This window comes from Hoplias malabaricus, chromosome 15, assembly GCF_029633855.1.
Source record: "Hoplias malabaricus isolate fHopMal1 chromosome 15, fHopMal1.hap1, whole genome shotgun sequence".
Lineage (NCBI taxonomy): Eukaryota > Metazoa > Chordata > Actinopteri > Characiformes > Erythrinidae > Hoplias > Hoplias malabaricus.
Window position 1 is genome coordinate 22189230 of NC_089814.1, and position 22361 is coordinate 22211590.

Consider the following 22361-nt stretch of genomic DNA (forward strand, 5'->3'; position numbering starts at 1 on the left):
ATAAATAAAAAAAAAGTAATTTGAATATGACACTTGAGTGTTAAGGTCTTAGTAGAGAAATGGCCATCACACATTATTTTTTATGTTACCTTTAAAGTGTCATTACTTTGAGGCTTTTGCACTATTTGTGTGTATTCTTAAGGATGGTCTCTGTGGAGTAATCTGTCCTCCATGCTGATGTATATTCATGCTGTCTTACAAAACGCATGGCGCAGAAGTCTCCCATGTGCTCTCAGAAGATGTGCATCCGACATATGCATCAGTGTTTTGATTGATGGGAAAAGATAATGGTCCACAAACAAACAACCCCGCCCAGTCCCTCCCAGTCCAATGTAAATACAGATACACCTCTCTCTCTCTCTCTCTCTCTCTCTCTCTCTCTCTCTCTCTCTCTCTCTCTCTCTCTCTCTCTCTGCCTGTCTGTCTCAGAGAAGACAGCGGGTGGAAGACTTCTGACATTTATTCAATACCATCAGTAGCTGTGCAGTGGCACTGTTGAGAGGAGGGAGGGGGAATTATAAACGCTGGCTACTTAAGCTAAAAGCTACGTGGTGTCAGTTGAAGGCAGCACTTAAAGAAATCCAGGAGCAACAATTACTCTTTAGGAGATATGGAGGTGCATTCTCTCTCTCTCTTTTACACACACACACACACACACTCTTTTTTATCTTATTTTTCCTATCCTGCTCTCTCTGTCAACACTCAAGAAGTAGCTACACCGTAGACATCACCTCACTTGAAACGGTTCCGTGCCCACAGACAGACCAAGCTTGTTAATAAAATTCAAAGTGGAGGATTTTTCTCCCATTAATAATGGCAAACAAAAGAGTCCTTGTGTGGCCAGGGTGAAGGCCTAGTATGTGAGTGTCCAGTAAGGGGTGGCGAAGCTAAGTAGATATCACTATTAACTCTTGAACTTTTCTCTCGTTGTATTTCCAGAGTTGGTTCATACAACATCATTCCGTCAGAGAAAAGATTAGCTTGTCTTATTGTCTGAGCTAGAGCTGTCAAACCCTCTGAGCAGTGATGTCATACTGCCATGCTGAGTCTGAAAAATATTGTACACAGGCAGTGTCGCAGTCACACAGCTCCAGGGACCTGGAGGTTGTGGGTTTGAGTCCCGCTCCGGGTGACTGTCTGTGAGGAGTTTGGTGTGTTCTCCCTGTGTCTGTGTTGGTTTCCTCCGGGTGACTGTCTGTGAGGAGTTTGGTGTGTTCTCCCTGTGTCTGCATGGGTTTCCTCTGGGTGCTCCAGTTTCCTCCCACGGACTTAAAAATGATCCATATGTGTGTGTGTGTGTGTTGCCCTGTGAAGGATAGGCTCCAGACCCACCGCCACCCTGTACTGGATAAGCACTTACAGTATATTATCAGCAATCGGAAGAAACACTTTTGATGTTACCATGGGATGTTACAAATGATGTTACCATGGGAACGTCTGTTTCAAGGTAAAGGAAAGGTGATTTTACCTGATGGTCAAGCCTTTGGAGGTAAAATGTGGATTCCATTCTGGCTGTGTAACAGTCGAATAGCTATTTATCCAGTCTAAGATAATTGAGGGGGTGTTTGAGTTTGCACTGTCTACATGTTTTTGTGAAGTGGAGAAGGCTTATGACAATGTCCTTTGGGTGATGTTCTGTAGGGGGTGCTCAGGGGGTGACAGGGCTGTTAATGCAAGCCATTTGGTTTTGGTCAGGCAAGTTCATTGTAAGACTTGGCTCCGCCAAGGGTGTGCCTTGTCTCCTCTCTTGTTCATAGTATCTACGGATGGGATAGCGAGTTGTAGTCATAGACAGGAAGGCTTCTGGTGGGGTGATTAAGAGAAAGTGTCTGTGGTTTTTGCAAATGGGCTTACAGCAAGTACTTGAAGGCTTTTTGAAGCTGAGTGTGTTGTGGCCCCCACTTTCACCTATGGTCGTGAGCTTTAGGTAATGAGATTGCTGGTAAAAGCAATTGAAATAGTTTTCTCTGCTTCAGTAGCTGGGCTCCGTCTCTCCGTGATAGAGTGAAGAGCACTGGGATCCTTTGAGGAGCTTGGAGTAGAACCGCTGCTCCTTTGTGTTGGGAGGAAACCTTTGTGATCTTTGATAAGGATGCTCACCTGTTGGCTCCCATTCTCAGTATACCCAGGACCGTGAATGAGGGAAAGAGCTGGAAATGATGGTGAGGGACAGGGATGCCTGGGTTTCTTTGCTTGAACTAATGCCACCTTGACCCTAAAATGGACTAAGCATAAAAATAGAACATAAATGTTTATATGTTTACCATGTCTGGTGTTGTGATATATTCTATATAGATTAATTTACATGTTTATACGTTTTGATGAAGCCTACTTTGCCCTCTCATATGGCTAGAACTAAATATATTGCTTGTCAAATATATAATGTATAATTTTTTTAAATTTATATATTATATATATAAATTAGAGTGTTCATAATGCATTTAGAAAATACAATTCTGTAACCCACAACAGCAAAAAAAAAAATAATCCCATTAGAACTTGTTTTGTACATTCCCATCTTTATTTAAAGCTGGACGCATGATTTTTTAACCAGACCAGCTTCCCCAAAAGCAGCTGTGCCAAGCAGTAGGTGGTTGGAGACACTTGTCTTGATTTTTTTGGCATCACCCTGGTTACACTGTACCACCCTTAGTCAAACAGTGCCCTATAGCCAAGCTGCTAGTTATGTCTAACAATGGTCTTCATCAGACAATCACCAATCAAGATAATGGAACACAGTGTGTGACTAGCCTGTGAAAAATAAGAGCGAGACCCACATACACACTGCCTTGTCCAAAGCACCTTGTTCAAATTAAAAGTGTTGGGGATGTGGCTCTAATCCGCACCATATTGGATTGCTTTATAAAATTTCAATGCACTCACAGACAGAGTGACAGCTGAACAAATGTATATACGAGATGACAGCAGGTGTGACCTTGCTTGTGTTGTTGTGCAAGTATTTGTCTATTGTGGTTCACTTGTGTTGGTTCACCATGTTTGTAACAGTAGTCATACATATACTATTTGTTGTGACTACAGAAAAAGAATAAAAGAAAGAAAGAAAGAACCAAAAAAGCAACAAAAATTGTGAATGGAGAAAAATTTGTACCCAAAGGACTAAATGCAGTGGCAGCTTGACCTCAGTGTTAACTTTAGCCATGACCCAGTAATGGCTATATCCCAAATGGCTAGCCGTCCCGTACAAAGTGCCCTTTTATGACAGCAGTGAGGAAAGCACAGCAATGCTATTTGAGCACTACACTGTGAGTGAAGTGGCCAGTGGGGACATTCACATTTTCAGGAAGGCTTGCAGCTCATCCACAGACCGTGTATACAATGTACATCATGTGTGTTTATGTATTTATGTGTGGGATGAGGTGGGAGGGCTACGTGATGGTAAGCATTGCTGACATCTCATCAGGGGGTGATGTGAAGGGTTGGGGCTGGTCAGCATGAGGCAGGATGGTTTAAACATGGTAGCTATTTCAGAGCCTGGTGCCCTCTTTCATCCATCTTCCTGCAGATTACTCTCTTTTGTCTACTTTTCCAAAATGTTTTTCAGTGGAAGTTTTTATGTCAAAGTCCATTATTGTCCATTCATTATGAAATATTTATATTGAAGATTATTAGATTGAAAATGAAATATAGGAAAAAATGGAGAATCAAGGTTCTGCTGTGGCAGTGCTGAAATTACTCATGAAATATATGAATACAGTACAAGAGATTCTTGGACTACTTTCAGAATTAACAGAATGTTAGTCAGGGATTCCACAATTTAAAACAAATCCAGAAATATCATTGCTGAGATGTTCATCACTATCTGCTACAAATTAGGATAACTTTTGTCAAATACCGATTTTAAAAATGTAAGGATTTGAGGAAACCAGTTTGGATTCCTATAGATATACCAGCTCAAGTATGACAGAGATAGGTACCCTGCTTGGCTCAGCTTAGTTTTCTCCAGCTTTTCTACTTGGCAAATCTCTTATCTGGTGCATGGAACCATGAGCCTAGTAGAGACAAAACTACCATGTCTAATTTGTAGAGCTCTGATTGGCCAGAGAGACTTGTCACCATGAAATGCAGACCTCTAGCACAAAACATTATAAAATCTACAGGTTAGAGCAGCTATATTTTGAAGAGTTTTAAACTCTGGATTGGGGGCAGGTTAAACATTCCACAGGCGGACATGCAACCCTGCAAAACAACATGCAAATTCATGACAAGTAAACAGTGCTTACATTTATTGCAGCTGTTGTGGTTTCAAAGCCTGCAGTTTCATTAGAGATGGGATTTTGTGATGTCACCAGCTTCATTTCATGAGGGAGCTGTGATAACAGAAAAGCAACCAGGGACCAGGGAGAGCAAAGCATGTCGAGCCGTGCTGAGTCATGTTGAGTAGGTATAATGAAATGGAAAAGCACCATAAGTATGCAAATGCCGATTTTCTACAATCGAATCAAGAAAAAGTGTGCAATTGCCAAGCTAACACATACTTTATATATTCTTATGTATTCATCTCTTTCAAAAGTTTACTTTGTTTTTAAGGAGAGATACTAAGTTAAAAGTAACTTACTTATCCCCGGCAAGAACAGCAAATTATTCAAATTAATTGTCACTTGTTGCTCATGCAAAATGCAGAGGAATTCCATGGAAAGTGTTGATTCTAAGCTTTGCAAATTTGTATTCATATTTAGAGGAAAAGGTATGTATTTTTAATAAAAAATATTTTATTAAAATGTTGTGTTTATATCCTTGTTTTTTTGCCCTGTATTGTAGTCAAACTAATCAAAAATTAATGTCAAAAAGATTAATATTACATTTAAATACAAATAACTGTATAATTTAAAAAGTTAATTACACCTGGATAGAATAATAAAACAGAGGTAAGACCTTCAAATCCTGTATATAACTATCACTTTCTTCTGAATATTCTTCCAAATTGAGTAGCACTTTTCTTATCAGGAAAAATCTCTTTTCACTAAAAAAAATGTGTGTTTGTAGGGGGGTGGCTTTCAGCAGTATTGGTTGAATGCACGGACATATGGAGACTGACTTCTCTTGGGCATCAGTGGGTACCAAAAGCCCCTCCCCCTCCTCCCATTCCCTCTCTCCGCTGGCACACTGGCAGCTCCTCTCCCTGGGATACTCAAGCCTTTCAAACATGAGTAATTGATGAATTGTATGCAATATGCAAATGTGAATGCATAAATCTCCTGACTGACAGCTTAATTTATGTGAGCCTTTAAGAATGCAGGATTAGATTTTAATTAAATATCTTCAAAGGCACCCTGACTTGTACATTTTTTCCCTCCCGCCTCAGCTGCTGCCTTTGTTGTTGCTTAAACCACGTCCCATTAAAATTTTTTTGTGAAATCTGATGTTCTCCCTCTATGCCCCCTTTCAGCCCTACACTACTCCCTGTGTTCTAACTCTTGACTGTTGAACTCCTCTGATTTGACTTAAAGTCTGTTGATACCTTCTCTTGTGCTCAAATAAAATCCCCAATGCCCTGGTCACATTCCTTGAGTGAAATGGGTGTGTTCTATAGTGCAGTTTCTGCATGGTTCCGCCCCTGTCTTGTTTTAGGCAGATGAGCAGGTGTCGTAGGGGTATGAATATTGAATGAGGCCGTTTAAGAGATGACAAGGGCACATTTGCGAGGCTGCTGGGGGAATAGAAAGTGCTTAGTAACCCACTTTTCCGCCGCTTTCCCAGCACAGAGGCGCTCCGTCGCCGGGGAGCTGCTGCAGGAGAGTCGACTGACAGGGTTTTTCTTCTCTGGCGAGCGGAACCAGAAGCAACGTGTGAATGACTTTTCCCAGCCATCTGTTCCTCTAGCCCAATGGGACAACTACTCTCTCTCTCTCTCTCTCTCTCTCTCTGTGTGTGTGTGTGTGTGTGTGTGTGTGTGTGTGTGTATATGTGTGTGCTCCTCTTTCTTGACTGTGGAGATGACTGCAGCACAGGCCTATGAAGTTGGACAGGAAAATGAAACATATCCTTATGGAATTTAGGGTGTAAAGCCTCCTCATGCCAGTTTAGATGCATTCAGTTTTAAAAAAGGAAAATGCCAGCTTCGTGAACTCAAATCCGTAGATTAAGAATTGCACAAATCTGGTCTCATAACAAGTCTGTACAAGCCAAAAGTTCAATACCCTTTAAAAAAAAACAGCTTAGGGTAGATTATGATTATTAAAGGAACATATACAGTTATTTTAATTGCAAAAGTATTGTCTCATGAGATAAATAATTAGTAGCAGTGCATACATGATGTATTTACAAACATAACTTGTGTGAATTGGATGAAGATAGAGAGCAATAATTATAATTTAAAAAAAAAATTCATTGCATTCATGTTTTAAAAAAAGGATGTTTAAACATGTACATATCCAGACTGTACTCCTTTTAGCATGTAGCTCAATTTATATTTTATTGCAGGTAATTAGAAAATGTGCTACAGTAAATAAAAAAATGCAGCTCAGTTTACTGAAAAAAGTACATTTCATATGTTTACGAATAAGTTTAAGAATTGTACATTAAACTAGAGGTGAATATAGTGTGGCCTTTTAAATTTTGTTTTTTTTTTTTGCTATATTTGTATAGCAATATACCAACACGTGATTAGGAACACCTACCTTCTGTATACACACATTGTCCATCTTTTCAGCTCCAATAAGCATAGGAGTGCACGTTGTAGTTTCTCTGCATACGTTTTACCCCCTTTTCAATGGTCAGGGTTCAGGACCTCCACTGGACCACCATAGAGCATTTTCAGTGCTGCAGTGACACTGACGTGGTGGTATGTTAGTGTGTTGCGCTGGTACGAGTGCATCAGATAAATCATCCTTGCTCCGTGATGGTCCCGTGTGGGGTCCTGACCATTGAAGAGCAGTGTGAAATAGATATAAGAAAGTATCCAGAGAAACATATGGGCTTCAGACTGTAACTGTAGAATGACAAAATACTCCTGTATGGCCAGTGCAGCTGATAAAATGAACAATGTATACAGTACAAGGCAGGTGTTCCAAATCCAGTGATTGTTAAGTGTGTTTATATACTTCCATCAGTGTCAAGTCATAGAAATGTACAGATGTTTTCTGAATCCAACATAATAACTATGGCGGTTACAAGGCCTCGTTAGAAGTTCATTCTGCTACTGTTGCAGTGACCAAAACTTTAAATCATACAATAAAGGAGATCATCTCAGGGATCTGACTGGAACACAAAAAAGCATAGCTGTGTTCTTGGAAGTGAGAGGATAGCTTTAAATATAAGGGAAGCACCTGTCGAGGGTAAGGAAGGGCCTGTTTGGCCTCTAACAATAACCCGCTAAAGAAGAAAATGGCTTTAAGAGTCCCGTGGGAGTTGAGCACAATTGCCAAACAGCAAGTGAGTCACACATGTCACTATAAGTAAAGAGAAACTCGGGCTGTATTTATAGACACAGCTTTATATTTGTAAAAAGATTTTGATTTGGTCCATCTGTAGGCCTGCAGTTGGTGGGCCAGTGATACTGGTCTGTTGCTACAGCAGTAACTTCACTGGAATTTATGGTAACTCAAAGTTTTGATGTTTTTTTACAATGATCTAAAGTAAACAACTTAGAACCCTCTCTGGAGGAAGCTGAAATTCCCCCTCTTCATTCACAATCAGAATAGGAAAAGGTTGCTTAAAGTCACTGTGGAAATATTTCAAATCTGCATTATGGGCTATTTCAATGGGTATTTCAAGATTTTTTATTGAGTTATTTTCCCTCTGTTCTGAGGTGACCTATGAGAACTTCACCCAGCCCCACCATGTTGTTTTGCCATGTACTTTCCTCTACGGAAGTGGAGACACTGTATTGGAACAGTGAGGTGACTGATTATTATTCAAGACTTTCCTACACAGAATATAGCTGATATTAGTGAAAAGAACACCTTGCTCATACACATAATATCTCTTATGTGAATGTAAATGCATTATCCTTAATTACATAAAGTATGTTAGATCACTCCCAGATTTCTTAAAGGGAACATCAACAATTCTGGAAAGCTGCTGTTCTTTCCTTGGTTTACGTTCAGAAGCTCCACGTCTTTTAAGGTGGACCGGTATATTTGAGGATATCTGGAGTTTGCCTGTACATTTTTATTCACTGTTTGACTTACCAGAGAAACTCATTTGTAATTTGAGCTGTTTAGTTCTGGAGCACTTTCTATGTGTGTTTACTTTCATACAGGTAGCACTCTCCTGAATTTGGCATAATTTGTTATAAGTAATGAGTAATATTAAAAATAAGTCAATATTACCAACCTATAGAGCAGGAATAAAGCAATATCCTCATATATTTTCAAGCTTTTCAGCATTTGGAGGTCCTTCTACACAGTTTCACATGTATTGTCATACATGAATCTCATGAAATGGATGAAGATAGAGAGCAATAATTTTTACGATAATAATAATAATAATAATAATAATAATAATAATAATAATAATAATAAAAAGATATCTACATAAGTAAATATCCAGAATGTACTCATTTGAGATTTTAGCTCAATTTACATGTTATTGCAGGTAATTGGCAACTCTGCTAAAGTACACTTCTACAATTACAGACTATACTTCACCTGTTTCTCTGTTTACTTTATCTCCATTTCAATGTTCAGGACCTCTCTTGGACCACAACTGGGCAGGTATGATTTGGATGGTGGATCATTTTCAGTGCTGTAGGGACACTGATCCAGTGGTGATGTGTTTGTGTGTATTGTGCTGGTACAAATGGATCAGACAAAGCAGTGCTGCTCGAGTTTTTGAAGACTGTGTTCACTCACTGTCCACTCTGTTGGCCACTCCTACCTCACTGGTCCACTTTATAGAAGTAAAATCACAGACAGGAGCTCATCTGCAGCTACACAGTTTGTATTGCTCGTCCTCTATTCTTTATCTGTGGACACAGGACGCTGTTGTTGCCATTTCTCTGCCGTAAACAGAAAGAGAGAGAAAGCCTAGCGTATGGGACAGAGACCCTTTGTTTTTTTTAAACGTTTACTGACACTTACAATTAGACACTAACATTAGACAGGTTTTTAGTGCACAAACAGACAGGCGAGATATCAAATGGTGAGGAAACATCTGAATTTTATGAGAAGTGCTTTTTCATGAACATCACCTTCAGATTCATTGATACAGGCCCAGAAGTATTATTTCCTGTATTACCCAAAGTAGTTTTAATGGTCTGGAATTGATTTTGTATATAGGTATTTGTGTGGGGGGGTTATAAATATATCATCTTCTAGACTTCAAAGTTGCATTTGCTGCTGGTCTGGCATTATTGTGTGCACAGCAAGCACTGTACAGTAGGATGTATGCTGACGTTTGATACACTGCAGTTAACAGCATTGACTGCTCCCCAGTAACGTCCAGCGCTACAACACAAGTGATTTATTTTGATTAGTATTTTTCTGGCTCTCTGTGCTGTACTGTTCATAATTCTTTTTGTGTTTGTAATGTGACTATGAGGATTTTGCATCTTTACCTTGGTCTGATCAATCTTATTGGCAACAGCAGAGCTTGTGTGTATGAGGTGTGAACATGTGCTGAACTGAAAAGCTGAACCAGATGTTTAACCATAACATGGAGTTTACTTTTTATTCATTTGTGAGTATGGCTTTTAATGGCTTTTATTTAGAGTAATGCTTGTCTGATACATGGTGTGTATGTGTAATATCTGTAGCTAGGGGTGGACAACAATTCAATATCAATATATATCACAATACAAAATGTTTCAATAACAATTATATGATTCTTATGCATATTTTCAGTATTACAATATATATTATTTACAGCATCTATCACTGACTGACGGTCATTATTTATTGTTCATATCAGTATCGGAATTATATCGTCTTGACCAAAATTCAGAGATATATTGTGATATAAATTTTGGCCATATAGTCCAGCTCAAAGTTACCTGTAGAGCAGGGTTTTTTTTTACTTTTTCTAAGCGACCCACATTTTGCTCAGTGATTTATATCTTGACCCAGGCAACACAATCTCTGAACACTTACTACATTATAAAATGAAATATAACTGATACTAGACTATTTGTTTCTCCACACCATTATTAACAATATTCAGAATTAGGGTGAATCCCATTTTTTCGTTTGACCTTGGTGTAGGGGGTCTCAGTATTTGTTGGGAAATAAACCCACAAATGCCTGTATTGTCTCCTTTAAAAACTATGATAACATTATTATCTTAGTTTAAGTAGTTTTAACATATTATGACCCATTTCTTCATTACAAGCATAAAACATCACTAGTAGTATTCTGATGTCTTGGTAGGTAGCTTGTTAATTTCCAGTTCCACCTTAAATGATGACTCAATTACGTTCTAGAGCCTGTCATTACGGCGACCTTTAATGTGAAATTAGAAGCTAAGGAAAAAAAAAAAAAAAAATCAGCATCACAGAAGAGTCAGGAGTGGTTTGAAAAACCCTGCATACACTCTCTCTCTCTCTCTCTCTCTCTCTCTCTCTCTCTCTCTCTCTCTCTCTATATATATATATATATATATATATATATATATATATATATATATATATATATATATATATATATATATTAATCCAAAATTTAGATCAACTTAACAGTCTTTTGTACACTTAAGATTTTGCAGGTTTTGCAGAGAAAATGTACACACACTGCTCACTCATAGTCCATATTATCAGCTCAGTTTAACCCATGTAGGCTAATAGTATTGTTCTACTAGTACGGAGTGTAGTCCGTGAGTTGTCCTGCATGCTTTGGTAGTCCTCTTTAACTCTGTTCTTCAATGATCAGGACCTCCGCAGACCCGTGTGATTTGGGTGGTGGGGCATTCTCAGCGCTGCAGTGACACTGACGTGGTGGTGGTGTGTTAGTGTGTGTCGGCTGGTATAAGTGGATCAGACACAACAAACCTTTTTAATGCTTTAATGTTATGGCTGATTGGTTTGTAATTGGTGTAACTCTAGTTTACCCTCGCTTGTTTACGCTGTTATGCTTTTAGGGTTATATCTACTTATCATAGGTGATTGTATGTCTGTGGTTTAGTCTGTTAGCTCTGCTGTATTAATGAAAGAAAAAAGAAAAACACTGGTTTATGTTCTTGGACACAGTCCAATGATATGCAGTGCTAAAATTAGCATTTTGCTTCCATGGCATGTTTCTCTTTGCTGATGCCCTTGCTGAGTTGGAGCCGTCGTGTGTCTCTTTAACTGCCAGATTTTAAAGCGAAGTTTTCCTATCACTCTATTCTATCACAGGCTTAGGACCAGCTAGGACGTATATGTGAATATTGCTCAACAAGACAGAAATGAACAATCTGTGCAAATTGGCTAGTTTGTCTTGTGCCGGGAAAAACAAAACAACACAACATTATTTGCAGTGTTCTGTAGTTTAGGCAAGAAAATATTGTTGCTATTTGCTTATGCATGTTTTGTGCTGTACAAAATTTAATGATGAATATGTTTTATTTTGTACTGTGTGTGTGTGCATGTGTCCACGCATGTTTCTTTATAAAACTGCAAAGAAGTTTTTTGAACCTGAGGGGAGAAATAGCATCATTCTATTTGGAGTGTATCAGCCACCCTGGCCTACAAAGAATATGCCTGTTTATCAGATAAATAGTCTCTCTCTCTCTCTCTCTCTCTCTCTCTCTGTCTTCCCCCACTCTCTCTCCCCCTTCTCACCTTGAGGCATATGTTTTTCAAGGTGATCATTATCATCTTTGCACAGTTGTATAGCAGCTTCCTTCTGTAGAATCTCTCTCTGTGCATCTCTTACCTGCTGCTGTCCAACTGTGAATTTAAGAGGTTTGAGGATTGGTGAGTGTTTATGTGTGTGTGTGTGTGTGTGTGTGTGTGTGTGTGTGTGTGTGTGTGTGTGTGGCTAAAAGACTTTTAACATAATCATTACATTTCTATTTTCTCTGTTTACTGATGCGCATGCTAAACCAGGTTTTATGTTACACTGTGAACTGTCGTAGTTTTAATAACAATTCAGCCTACAGTGCCCAAAGATTGAGGTCATAGAGAAGATAAAACCTCTTTGCGCTTTGGAAGGGGAAATTTTATTTCAAAAAAGTCAGTTTTTGTCAGTTTTGCCTTCAGTACGTTAACAGAACATAGTCACTTGACCTCAACTCAAATACCCAACTCTTGGGTACTCAACTTATGAAGCCTGTTTGCTTTGCAGTATGTTTTGGGACATTATCCATCTGTATTGTGATGTGCCTTCCTATCAGTTTAGCTAAATTTGCTTTTCTGTACCTGAGTGTTACCAATGATCCCTTACAAAATCCCTTGAGGCATCTTGAGGTAATCTCACTTTATTTACATTCACGAAAGCATCTTGTAATAGTAGACTCAGTAGACAGTATCCTTGACTTTCCGAGATGTACTGAAAGGGTTTTTCTTCACCGAGGAAGGAATTCTGTGATCATGTACTTTGTCTTACATGATCTTTCAGACATTCTGGTGTTGCTGAGCTCCTTAGTGTATCCTTTTTTTACATGAATGATCCAAATAGTTGCCACAACTAACAAACGACTGGTCATCCCAGAATGCAGACCTTCACTTAAGATTTTGAAGAAAATGTAACCGGATTGAACTTTTGAGTTCTGGGAAAAATATCCTGGCAGATTTCTTGATAATGTTTAAATATTTAGTTTGTTTTAATATTGTTTTCAGCTGTGACATGACTGTCTCTCTTTTCACAGCTCTCGCCCGGGCCGCCCTCCAAAGCGTTCCCTAGGGGTGACCATGCAGGACAGCTCCAGGCTCCTCCCCCACAGTGTCCACGGCCTCCTATCTCCTAGCCTGCTTTCTCCTACAGGTAAATCCTACATGCCCAGAACACCCCAACCCCTCAACCCCTATACTGCTATAAATACACTCTGGCCTTTATCCTTTGTTCACAATGAATTATGCACTCCAGTGGATGCTTGCCCAAAAATAGCCAAACCCATAATACGACAGAACAGTTTCATCACATATAGGTTGCATCCCATTTGACAATTTTCTTTTTTTTTATTTTTTCTTCTTGTTATCTGTTACTCCACTACAAAAGAAGGTGCTTTTGTGTTTTTCTTTTTTTTTTTTGCTCTCTTTTTCTCTCCCTCCATCCCCCGTCCCCTCCTACACCTCCAGCTTCTGCAAATCAGCTCATATTGATTTTTTCCTTCTGTCCTTCACTGGCCACCACTGCGTCTCAAACAGAGGTTAAACTATTGAATTTCTGGAGCCCCCTCCTTTTTCCCCCATCATGCACACATTTGCTTTACTCTCTTTACTCTTTCTCATTTTCTCCTTTCTGTATCTTTTGCCGTGTCTCTCATCGTTCAGTCTTAATGCCTGTGTTCTCTCAGAAACTTAGTTAGAATGTTGGATTCCGTTCACTGTCACTTCAAGTCTTTGTCCATCCCTGGGCTATTCCTCAAGTAAGCGCACAGACACACTAACGCACGCACACTCTTACAACATTGAAATATAGATACCCACCTCTATGATAAGTGTAACTACCGTGTGCTGCTGGTCTCTTCCTTGTTATGTTCCGTTTGCTTCTTTTCCTCTTCGCCTCGGTTCCTCCAAATTGCTGACGGTAGCGGCAATTTGGCCGCACAATGGCCGTTGTTGCCATCGATCGGCGCAGTGCGAGTAGCCAGAGCAGTCAGTTAGCTGGTCTGTGCTGATTGATTTCAGATGACTCCTGTTATTATTTCTGCTGGGCAGGGGCCTGGAGAAGGAGCTATTTAAAATGTACATCCACATTTCTCCCCATATCCCCGGGCTCGTCCTGGGGGACGCTTGGACGCTCATGATCATCTTTATGCAAGACAAAACACAGTTTACAATTTGAAGTGTCAGATATAATAAATTGAAACCTGATATTTTATATTAAGATATTGTGGTGATTTATCATTAAAGGCTTATATGGACCTGTGGTGAATGCTGCAATATTTTGACATTCAGAACAGTATTTAAAAAAGAGCAATTTAACCTTAATCTAACATTAGTGTCACACAAGCAATTATAGGTGGGATGTAGCAGCTGTAAAATGAGAAAAATAATCTGTAATTTGTTCATTCTCTTTAATATTTATTTCACTTACAAGATTGCAAATAAGAGACTTTTAATGTTAAAGGAAATTTGCAACACAGGCAAGATACGAGTAAGATGTTTATATAATGTTTTCTTAAGAAACATTCCACAGTAAGAAGGTTAATTGTTAATTGCTGCGGGATCATGATTGGATGTTAGAGGAGCATCCACAAAAGACTCAAATGGGTGCCAAAATATAAGAGAGAATTGTTGAACTGTTTGAATGAGACATTTCTCAACACAAGATTGCAAAGAATTCAGATCCTTCGCCATCTAATATCCATAGGCTAACATTGTGAAAAGATTCACTTAATCACAAGAATTCTCAGTCCACAATCCGCATTTGGAAAACTCGGTTTCCAAGCTATAAATGTCCATCCAGATTTTACAGAGAAAGTTGTAAATGTCAATATCAGTCATGGAATGGGGGTGCACCAGTGCCCACAACATGGGTTACTGCATATGTTCAAGTTTAATAACACTGAAATATATTTGTGATTTTGGAAGGACATATGCTGCCATTAAAGCAACATGTATTCTGTCTACACTCCAGATCTGAGAATGAGACAATGGTGACCAAGGGCTGTTGAGCCACCAGCTAAAGTCTTGTATTATGTAAGAATTAGCAAAAATACCTCTTGAAAACTGTATTAAATTATATCCTCTGTTCTAATTAAACAGTGCAATTAAGAGGAAAAGTGCTAAACACTGTGCTAAACATATCATTTTAAAATATATTTTAGTGTATTTCAGTATCAAATCCTACATTTTTTATATTTAGAAAGTAAAAAATTGTATTCTGTTTTACTGCATTTTACAAATTGTACAAGAAACAGTGTAATACTCTTTTTCTTTGTAAATAATTAATTGGTTTGCAATTTATTCACAGTTTGAACCATAAACAGGCTATATTCCGTTCATTATAAATCCTTGTTCAGCAGACTGAAAATCCCCTTAACAGACAGTTAGCACTCATGTCATTTTTATGAGTGTGACTACAATAAGAGGAAGAACACACTTGGCCAAATGTAGCAAATGCATGCATGTTTGGACATACATATGTATAAATATTATTGAAGATGACAGTATTAAAATAAATGTGGCCTAAATATTGAACATGATAAAAATGCTTTTATATTGATGTGGATGGCAGTGAAAACACACACACCCAGTAGGTTTGGTGAGCACACACACCCCCAGGGCAACAGGTGGCCATCATCAGCGCCTGGGGGCTATTGGGAGTAAGGTGCCTTGCTCAAGGGCACTTCAACCATGGATACTGAAGGAGGAGACAGTACCGTTCCTTCACTCACCCCCAATCTCATTTTCCCTCTCTGTTATGGGGATCGAGCCAGCAGTCTTCCAGTCCCAAGCCCACTTCTCTAACCATTAGGACACGGCTGCCACATTTAAGCACAGGAAGTGAATGCATACCACTGTCAGCATATTTCTAAAATATCTTCCTTGTGAACTTCCAAAAGTCATTAAGTATATTCATTAATTCATTCAATCGTTTATTCATTGCTACCTCTTTAGAATAAGACCACGCTTATACCATTTTTTACACGGTTTAAAATCTGTTTATTATTGGTTATTAATTATGTTGTTAATACATTAAAAGTCATTAATGATCAGTAATGACACACATATATATATAAAGGAAATAGTGACCTGTTAGCCCACATCCATCTACGCTCTTACACCTCGGATCTTGCCAGTTACTTGTTTGAGCCAGATCTGGTTTGAGCTTCTTTAAAGAACAGTTATAAAGTGCTTGATTCCTGATTCCTTCTTAACGTATAGTGCCCTAACAAACAATTTCACACTGCCCAAGCAAATAGCTGGTCAGGGGTCCTGTATACGTATCTGTGTAGTACTGTATGTCTATGAACAAATGATACAAACATATTTCAAACACAAATTTCAAATGATGAAAGGCCTATGCAGTTGTTCATGTGATCATATTATGATCATAGGATATGATAATATTTTCAGGTGCTGCAGTGTTCAGAGGGTCTTTGCCCTGCTGTAGCCGACTCAGCAGCAGATTCAGATCAGAGTTGTCATTTAATTATTAGCAGCAATTTGGGCTGTTATTTCCACCTAATGCTGTAATTAGCAGGAACAAAGTGTCTGGCTTGGCTTGCCCGCCGTTCAGTAGTGGATATCAATGCTCGGCATCGCTCTAACAGAGAGAGAGAGAGAGAGAGAGAGAGAGAGAGAGAGAGAGAGAGAGAGAGAGAACATGCAGACCGTCTCAGGAGAGTGAGAGCGTCTTTTTTTTTTTTTTCTCCAAGCGCAAGCAGGGAATCACTCGAATGGACCGAGGAGGAGAGTAAGGCGGGGGGTTGGGGGGAGAGAAGAGAAGCAAAACGAGCGTTGTTGTGGGGTTTGTCTTGCATTTAGTTTGCTGGATTGCTGTTGACAGAAACATCATAAGCCTGTGGCACTCCTGGGAGTGGAGCAAATGGTGGGACATGAGGGAAAGAGAGAGAGAGAGAGAGAGTGTGTGTGTGTGTGTGTGGTGGGGGGGGGGTAGTTTCTTTACTCCTGTACCTCCACTTCAGTCCTACTCACCATATACACACAGGTCTGGCTTGAACACAGAAGCTGGCTATCTATCATTGCTCCATCCTCTTGTTCTTTTCCACAGTTTACATAGGAGACTCGAGCACTTTTGACAGTCCATGAGCTACTGCTATAGGACTAACCTTTAGCGGCCTCGGTAGTTTCAGGATAGTGAGTATTTTTTAGTTGTTTGACTTTCACAGACTTCACCTGCCAGCTCTGTTCACAGCCCAATCTCAGGACAACTACAGATAACAGATAACTGATGGGCCACAGTGATGTAAAATGTCAGCGAAAGGACACCTGCACACTTCTTTCTCTCTTTAAGCCAGTCTCTCTCTCTCTCTCTCTCTCTCTCTCTCTCTCTCTCTCTCTCTCTTTCTCTCTCTTTCTCTCTCTCTCTCTCTCACACACACACACACGCACACGCACATATTCTCATGCACACTTGTAGGAATTCACTTGTACACTTTCCAGTATGTATATGAACTCTCTCTCTCTCTCTCTCTCTCTCTCTCTCTCTCTCTCTGTGGGTGAAAACAATTGCAGTGCTGGACGGTGACTTTGATGAATGACGGGTCCCAATGGGGACCGGTCTCTCCATCTGCTTATCCCCCCCACACACGCTTACACTCCCCCTTTGCTAAACACACACACACACACACACACACACACACACACACACACTGATGCTTTAACCAGGACAAGAGTATTTAAGACTGCTTCCTTTTCTCTCACTCAGTAATACATCTGTAAATGTGCGCACGTGTTCATAAACACAGCTCCACTCTAACTTTGCAGGGACGTCTTTTTGGTCTTTGTCGGTCTGAACGTTGTGCACTCAACTCCTCACTTTATAGCCGACCCCTCCTATGGAAAACTTTTGGTGCACATGCTTGTCTGAAATGGTTAAGTGTTTGTATCTATGTGATTGTGTGTGTAAAGACAGAGAAGGGATAAATAAAACATGGAGATCTGTTTAGTGACATATGGGCCAGCCCAGCATTGCTCCTGCATTCTAATGAAGATGAGCCTTTCACAGGCTGACACACACACACACACACACACACACACACACACACACACACACACACACAGAGAGAGAGAGAGAGAGAGAGAGAGAGAGAGGGAGCTGGCAGGAATATAGATATCAACAAGATTCAGCCAGCATGGTGTATTTACATTTGTCGAAATCTCTGTCTTTCCATCTTTGTCTACAACAGAAGACAACAGAGAACAGAGTGTTCATTTATAAACAGCTACCCACAGACGGGTATAATGTCAAGTTGATGCAAAGGCTGTAACCCCTGTTAACACTCATTTTGATAAGTTATCTCATTTATATTTGGGTCAAAAAGGGGTCAATATTACAATGCTTCGAGATATTTTTTATAATTTATAACATTTAAAACATTTTTGGAACCAAAGAAATCTTAAATAAATATTAAATTAATATCACTCTCAATTTAATATTTCACTGCCCTTTACCTGGCCTACTTAGATCATTCTTTATAATGAAACATACAGTAATTTGCTATTCACAGTAATGATATCCACAGTGTGCTAAGAAACACATTGTTATTTTTCAATCCTAAGCTTGAAAAAAAAAAACAAATGTAAAATTGGACAACAATTAAAATAATAATAAAAAATGATCCAAAGCCCCAATGATGTCAAATATATAAAAATGAAGCATGCTTTGTGTTATGACAGTTTTAGGTTTTCCTTCGCAAAAGTTTGAAATATTTCTCTTTACTGATTCCTCTCCCTCATTCTGGGTCTTTGTTTTGTGATGGACAGACTGCGAATTAAAACAGCATAAAGCTCTCCTATAAAACAAACATGTGTATGCACAAACAGACACACACACACACACACACACACACACACACACACACATATATGTATCCCTAGGTGCATAGGTGGGTGGCCCACAATCCCCATTTAATGAAGGCTATGTTTCATAGGCAGGAGGGGGGCTATTTTTATTTTCTTATTATTTTTTTATTTAGATCACAGAGCGGACTATGCATGTTCAAACACTCTCATAGGAATCGTCTGAATTGCTCATCATTATTACAGCGAGAGCCTGTAAAAAAAAAACAAAAACAAAGACATAATAATTACAAGAGCACACACTTATGAGGAGAGAGAGAGAGAGAGAGAGAGAGAGAGAGAGAAATGGGGGGAGAGAGAGAATTGCTAAGTGCTTATTTCCATCGCTCTTGTGAAGAAGACAAGCCTGGCTGCTTCCCTTTGAGTTCCCATTACTTCTCCTCCGGTTCCTCCATTGATCTGCTAAGCAGAGTTGAGTGGACAGGAAAGAACAAGACCTGTTTTTTTTTTTTTCTTTTTTATTCCTTTTCTTCAAACAATTTGTCCTCTGCCACAAATAAACATGTTTTACCTGACAGTGCAGAGGTAAACATGGCACAGAAGTGTTTAGGATTTAGAGATAATATTAGGTAGAATACAAATATGTAGTATATTTAATAAATATGAATATTTTATATTGTAATAATTATTTAAAGGAGTGTAAATACACTGCGAAAAATTGGAATTTTTATCGTAAATTATTTAAAGTAACACTAGGTAAGGTTTGGTATTGATGTTCCTGGGCTTCCTCTACAATTGCAGACTAATTAGTTTATAGCACTGTCTTAAAATCGAGGACAGAGGGAGTGTGTGATTTCCTACCCTCATCTAAATGTTACATAGTGCAGTACTGATTCTGGAGTAGCAATGACAGAAGCTCTATTCTCCTTGCAGCATGTCAGTTAGTCATCACAATGATTTTGAAGCTGTAATTTTTAGGTAGAAATACTACCTACTGTTGCTTTAATTTATATTGGAAAGTGTACAATAATAGGGTTCCTGCTAAATAAAAGCTAATTTTTTAGCTTGAAGCTTTATTTTGAGAAATTGATATTGAGCTCACAATCACACACACACACACACACAAATGCACAATCCCTCCTTAAAATATATATTCTACTTTTATTGTCCAATTGTTTTATTGACCAGTTATTTATTAGCTGCACTTTTTTGTGGAGTTTGGTGTGTTCTCCCTGTGTCCGCATGGGTTTCCTCCAGGTGCGCCCGTTTCTTCACATGGTCAAAAAAACCTACATTCGTAGGTGGATTGGCTTCTGAAAAGAGTCCATAGGTGTGAGTGTGTGAGTGAATGTGTGAGTGTGTCTTGCCCTGCGAGGGACAGGTGCCCCCTCCAGGGTGTGTTCCCGCCTTACACCCAGTGGTTCAGGGTGTGCTCCCGACCCACCGTGACCCTGAACTGGATAAGCGGTTACAGACAATGAGTGAATGGACTTTGTATGGAGTTTTACAATTAGAGACGGTATTCAATTTGTTGCCCTGCATACTTTCTAAGCTCCCTTTTACACTACTTTCAATGGTCCAGGCCCCCACACGACCCTCAAAATGCTAATATTATTTGGGTGTTTGATCACTGATAATGGCATGGTGCTGAGTGTTGCGCTAATACAATTGCAGAGCCACTGGACTTTTTAAACACTGCCCAGGCATTAGACATATCTACCCCATTGGTCCACCATGTAGATACAAAATCAGAGACAATAGCTTATCTGTTGCTGCACATTTTGTATTCGTTGTCCTCTAGTCCTTCATCATGAATCACAGGATGCTGTTGGTTTAGTGGAATATACTCCAGCAGTGACACTGAAGGATTTAAAAACTGCAGCAGCACTGCTGTGTCTAATCCATTCTAGCAGAACACAGTCTAACACACCACCACCACGTCCGTGTCACTGCAGTGTACCTGCTCTTTGGGGTGGGGGGTGCCCTGTGGAGGTCCTGACCATTGAAAAATAGGGGTAAAGGGGACTCGAAATGCATTCAGAGCAACAGATGGACTACTCTTTATAATTCTAGAACCTTACCTTTATAGTAAGTGTAGTTGATAAAATGAGTAGTGAGTGGAAAAAAAAATCTTAATATTTTTTTTTTTTTTCTCGCTATGGATACGAATTTGGAATAATACCAAACCAGTGTTGGTTTGGCTGAACAGATGGTGGAGTAGCAATTGTTCTCGGAGTATATTTATCTTCGGCTTATGGAATAAATGTGATAGGTTAATATAGACAGTTTTATGTCTAATTACATGTAACTGTAAAAAAAGAAAAAAAGACATGTTGGCAGGTAGCTAATGTGTCTGCTCTCTGAACAGGCGTCCTCTGTGTCTTGACAGCCACATGTGAAAAAATGCAGTGCTTTATTAAATATATTTCCCAGTTCATTTTTTAAATTCATCCTCTAGAACCACATTCTGTTCTCAGTCCATTGGGCCAGAAGCCTGCTCAGAATCATTGGGCATAAGCAGGAACACTCCTGGACTGCGCGCCTGTCCATCATGGGGCAGTATTGCACAGTTTTAACAGTGTTTCTAAGAACAAATGAGTTTATTGGCTGCAAGAGAGGACTTTTTTTCCAAGACAATTTACATGGTACCGCAAAAAGCTATCTGCCAGATATTTTCATATTAAAAATTGCTATTAGCTCCGACCAGACCAATTACCTGTAAAGCGTGCACTTAATTCTGTTTTTCTTCAAAGTCAGCCTTATTGGATGTCATCTTTGAGGAATTAATAGTTATTGAGATGTCCACCTACTCCTTCGATGATATGATATTCATCAGTCTGTTTGTCAGCCACTGGCCTCCTTATCATAGCGGTGCTTGGCAGTGCTAGCTCTATAATTAGCCACTTAATTAGCAAAAGGGGACTTGATTGACAGTTTGGAGTCAGTGACTCGAGCTCCTAACGACTGTGTATGAGTGTGTGTTAGTCGTATGTGTTATTGCCATGGGCGCTGCATTACGACTCCCCTCAATCTCCACCTGAACCACACACTTAAAACCTCTTACACTCTAATGCTAGTCAATCTGAGGAAGCCAGTGATGGGATTAGTTATGCTGGATTACATACATCTGTCCCACAGACACACCTCAGTCTGCTAACTCAGGCTTAGATCTACTGTAAGAACTGTAGCCTCATTATTTCAATCAGCGAGGGCGGCTGGGCTAATAATCTTCGCCACTGGTGCTGCAGTGTTTTCGGAACGAAATAACAAATTAACACTAAATGTAATAATTATCCATGCGTGAAGAGATGTGACATGGAGGATAATTGCTGCACATAAGATGAGATTGAAAGAGATTTCCGCACTCAGCGTGTCAATGATAACGTTCTTTCCTAAAAATCAAATAACTTCAAATAAGTTCCCGAGCGATATGTGGAACACTGTTCATGTAGAGAATTTGTGATTGGGTACGTACAATAAGCACATGTTATCGTGGACACTGATATTTCATATTATGATTATTGCATCTTCCACAATGTACAGTTTTTTGTTAGTTTAATGTAAAAATGTTATCAGGAATAAAGGCTGACTAGGAAAGATTTGAGGTTTTTCCACAGTGTAATTCATTTTTACAGCACAGTACTGAAATCAATAGGGAGAGGAGGAAGGGATAGTTGTTTCCTACCGTCCTCCAAAAACTACACAGTACATCTTCGGCAGTGCTGAGACAGGAGTAGCAGCAGGTCAGTGGGACATCATAATGATAGTGAAGCTCAATAATAATTTGAAGGTCCCTCTTTGTGAGCCTTGTTTCCAACCAAGGTCTTTTCCTCAG

General features: G+C 39.4%; 1 protein-coding gene across 1 annotated transcript in view; it reads left to right on the forward strand.

The window, feature by feature from the left end:
* dacha (dachshund a) overlaps window positions 1–22361 on the forward strand; it is a 157108-nt gene that overhangs the window by 43748 nt on the left and 90999 nt on the right. The window contains exon 2 of the mRNA XM_066645434.1: window positions 12742–12857. Coding sequence (XP_066501531.1) covers window positions 12785–12857 — 73 coding nt within the window. The 5' untranslated portion in view covers window positions 12742–12784. The remainder of the gene's footprint in view (window positions 1–12741; window positions 12858–22361) is intronic.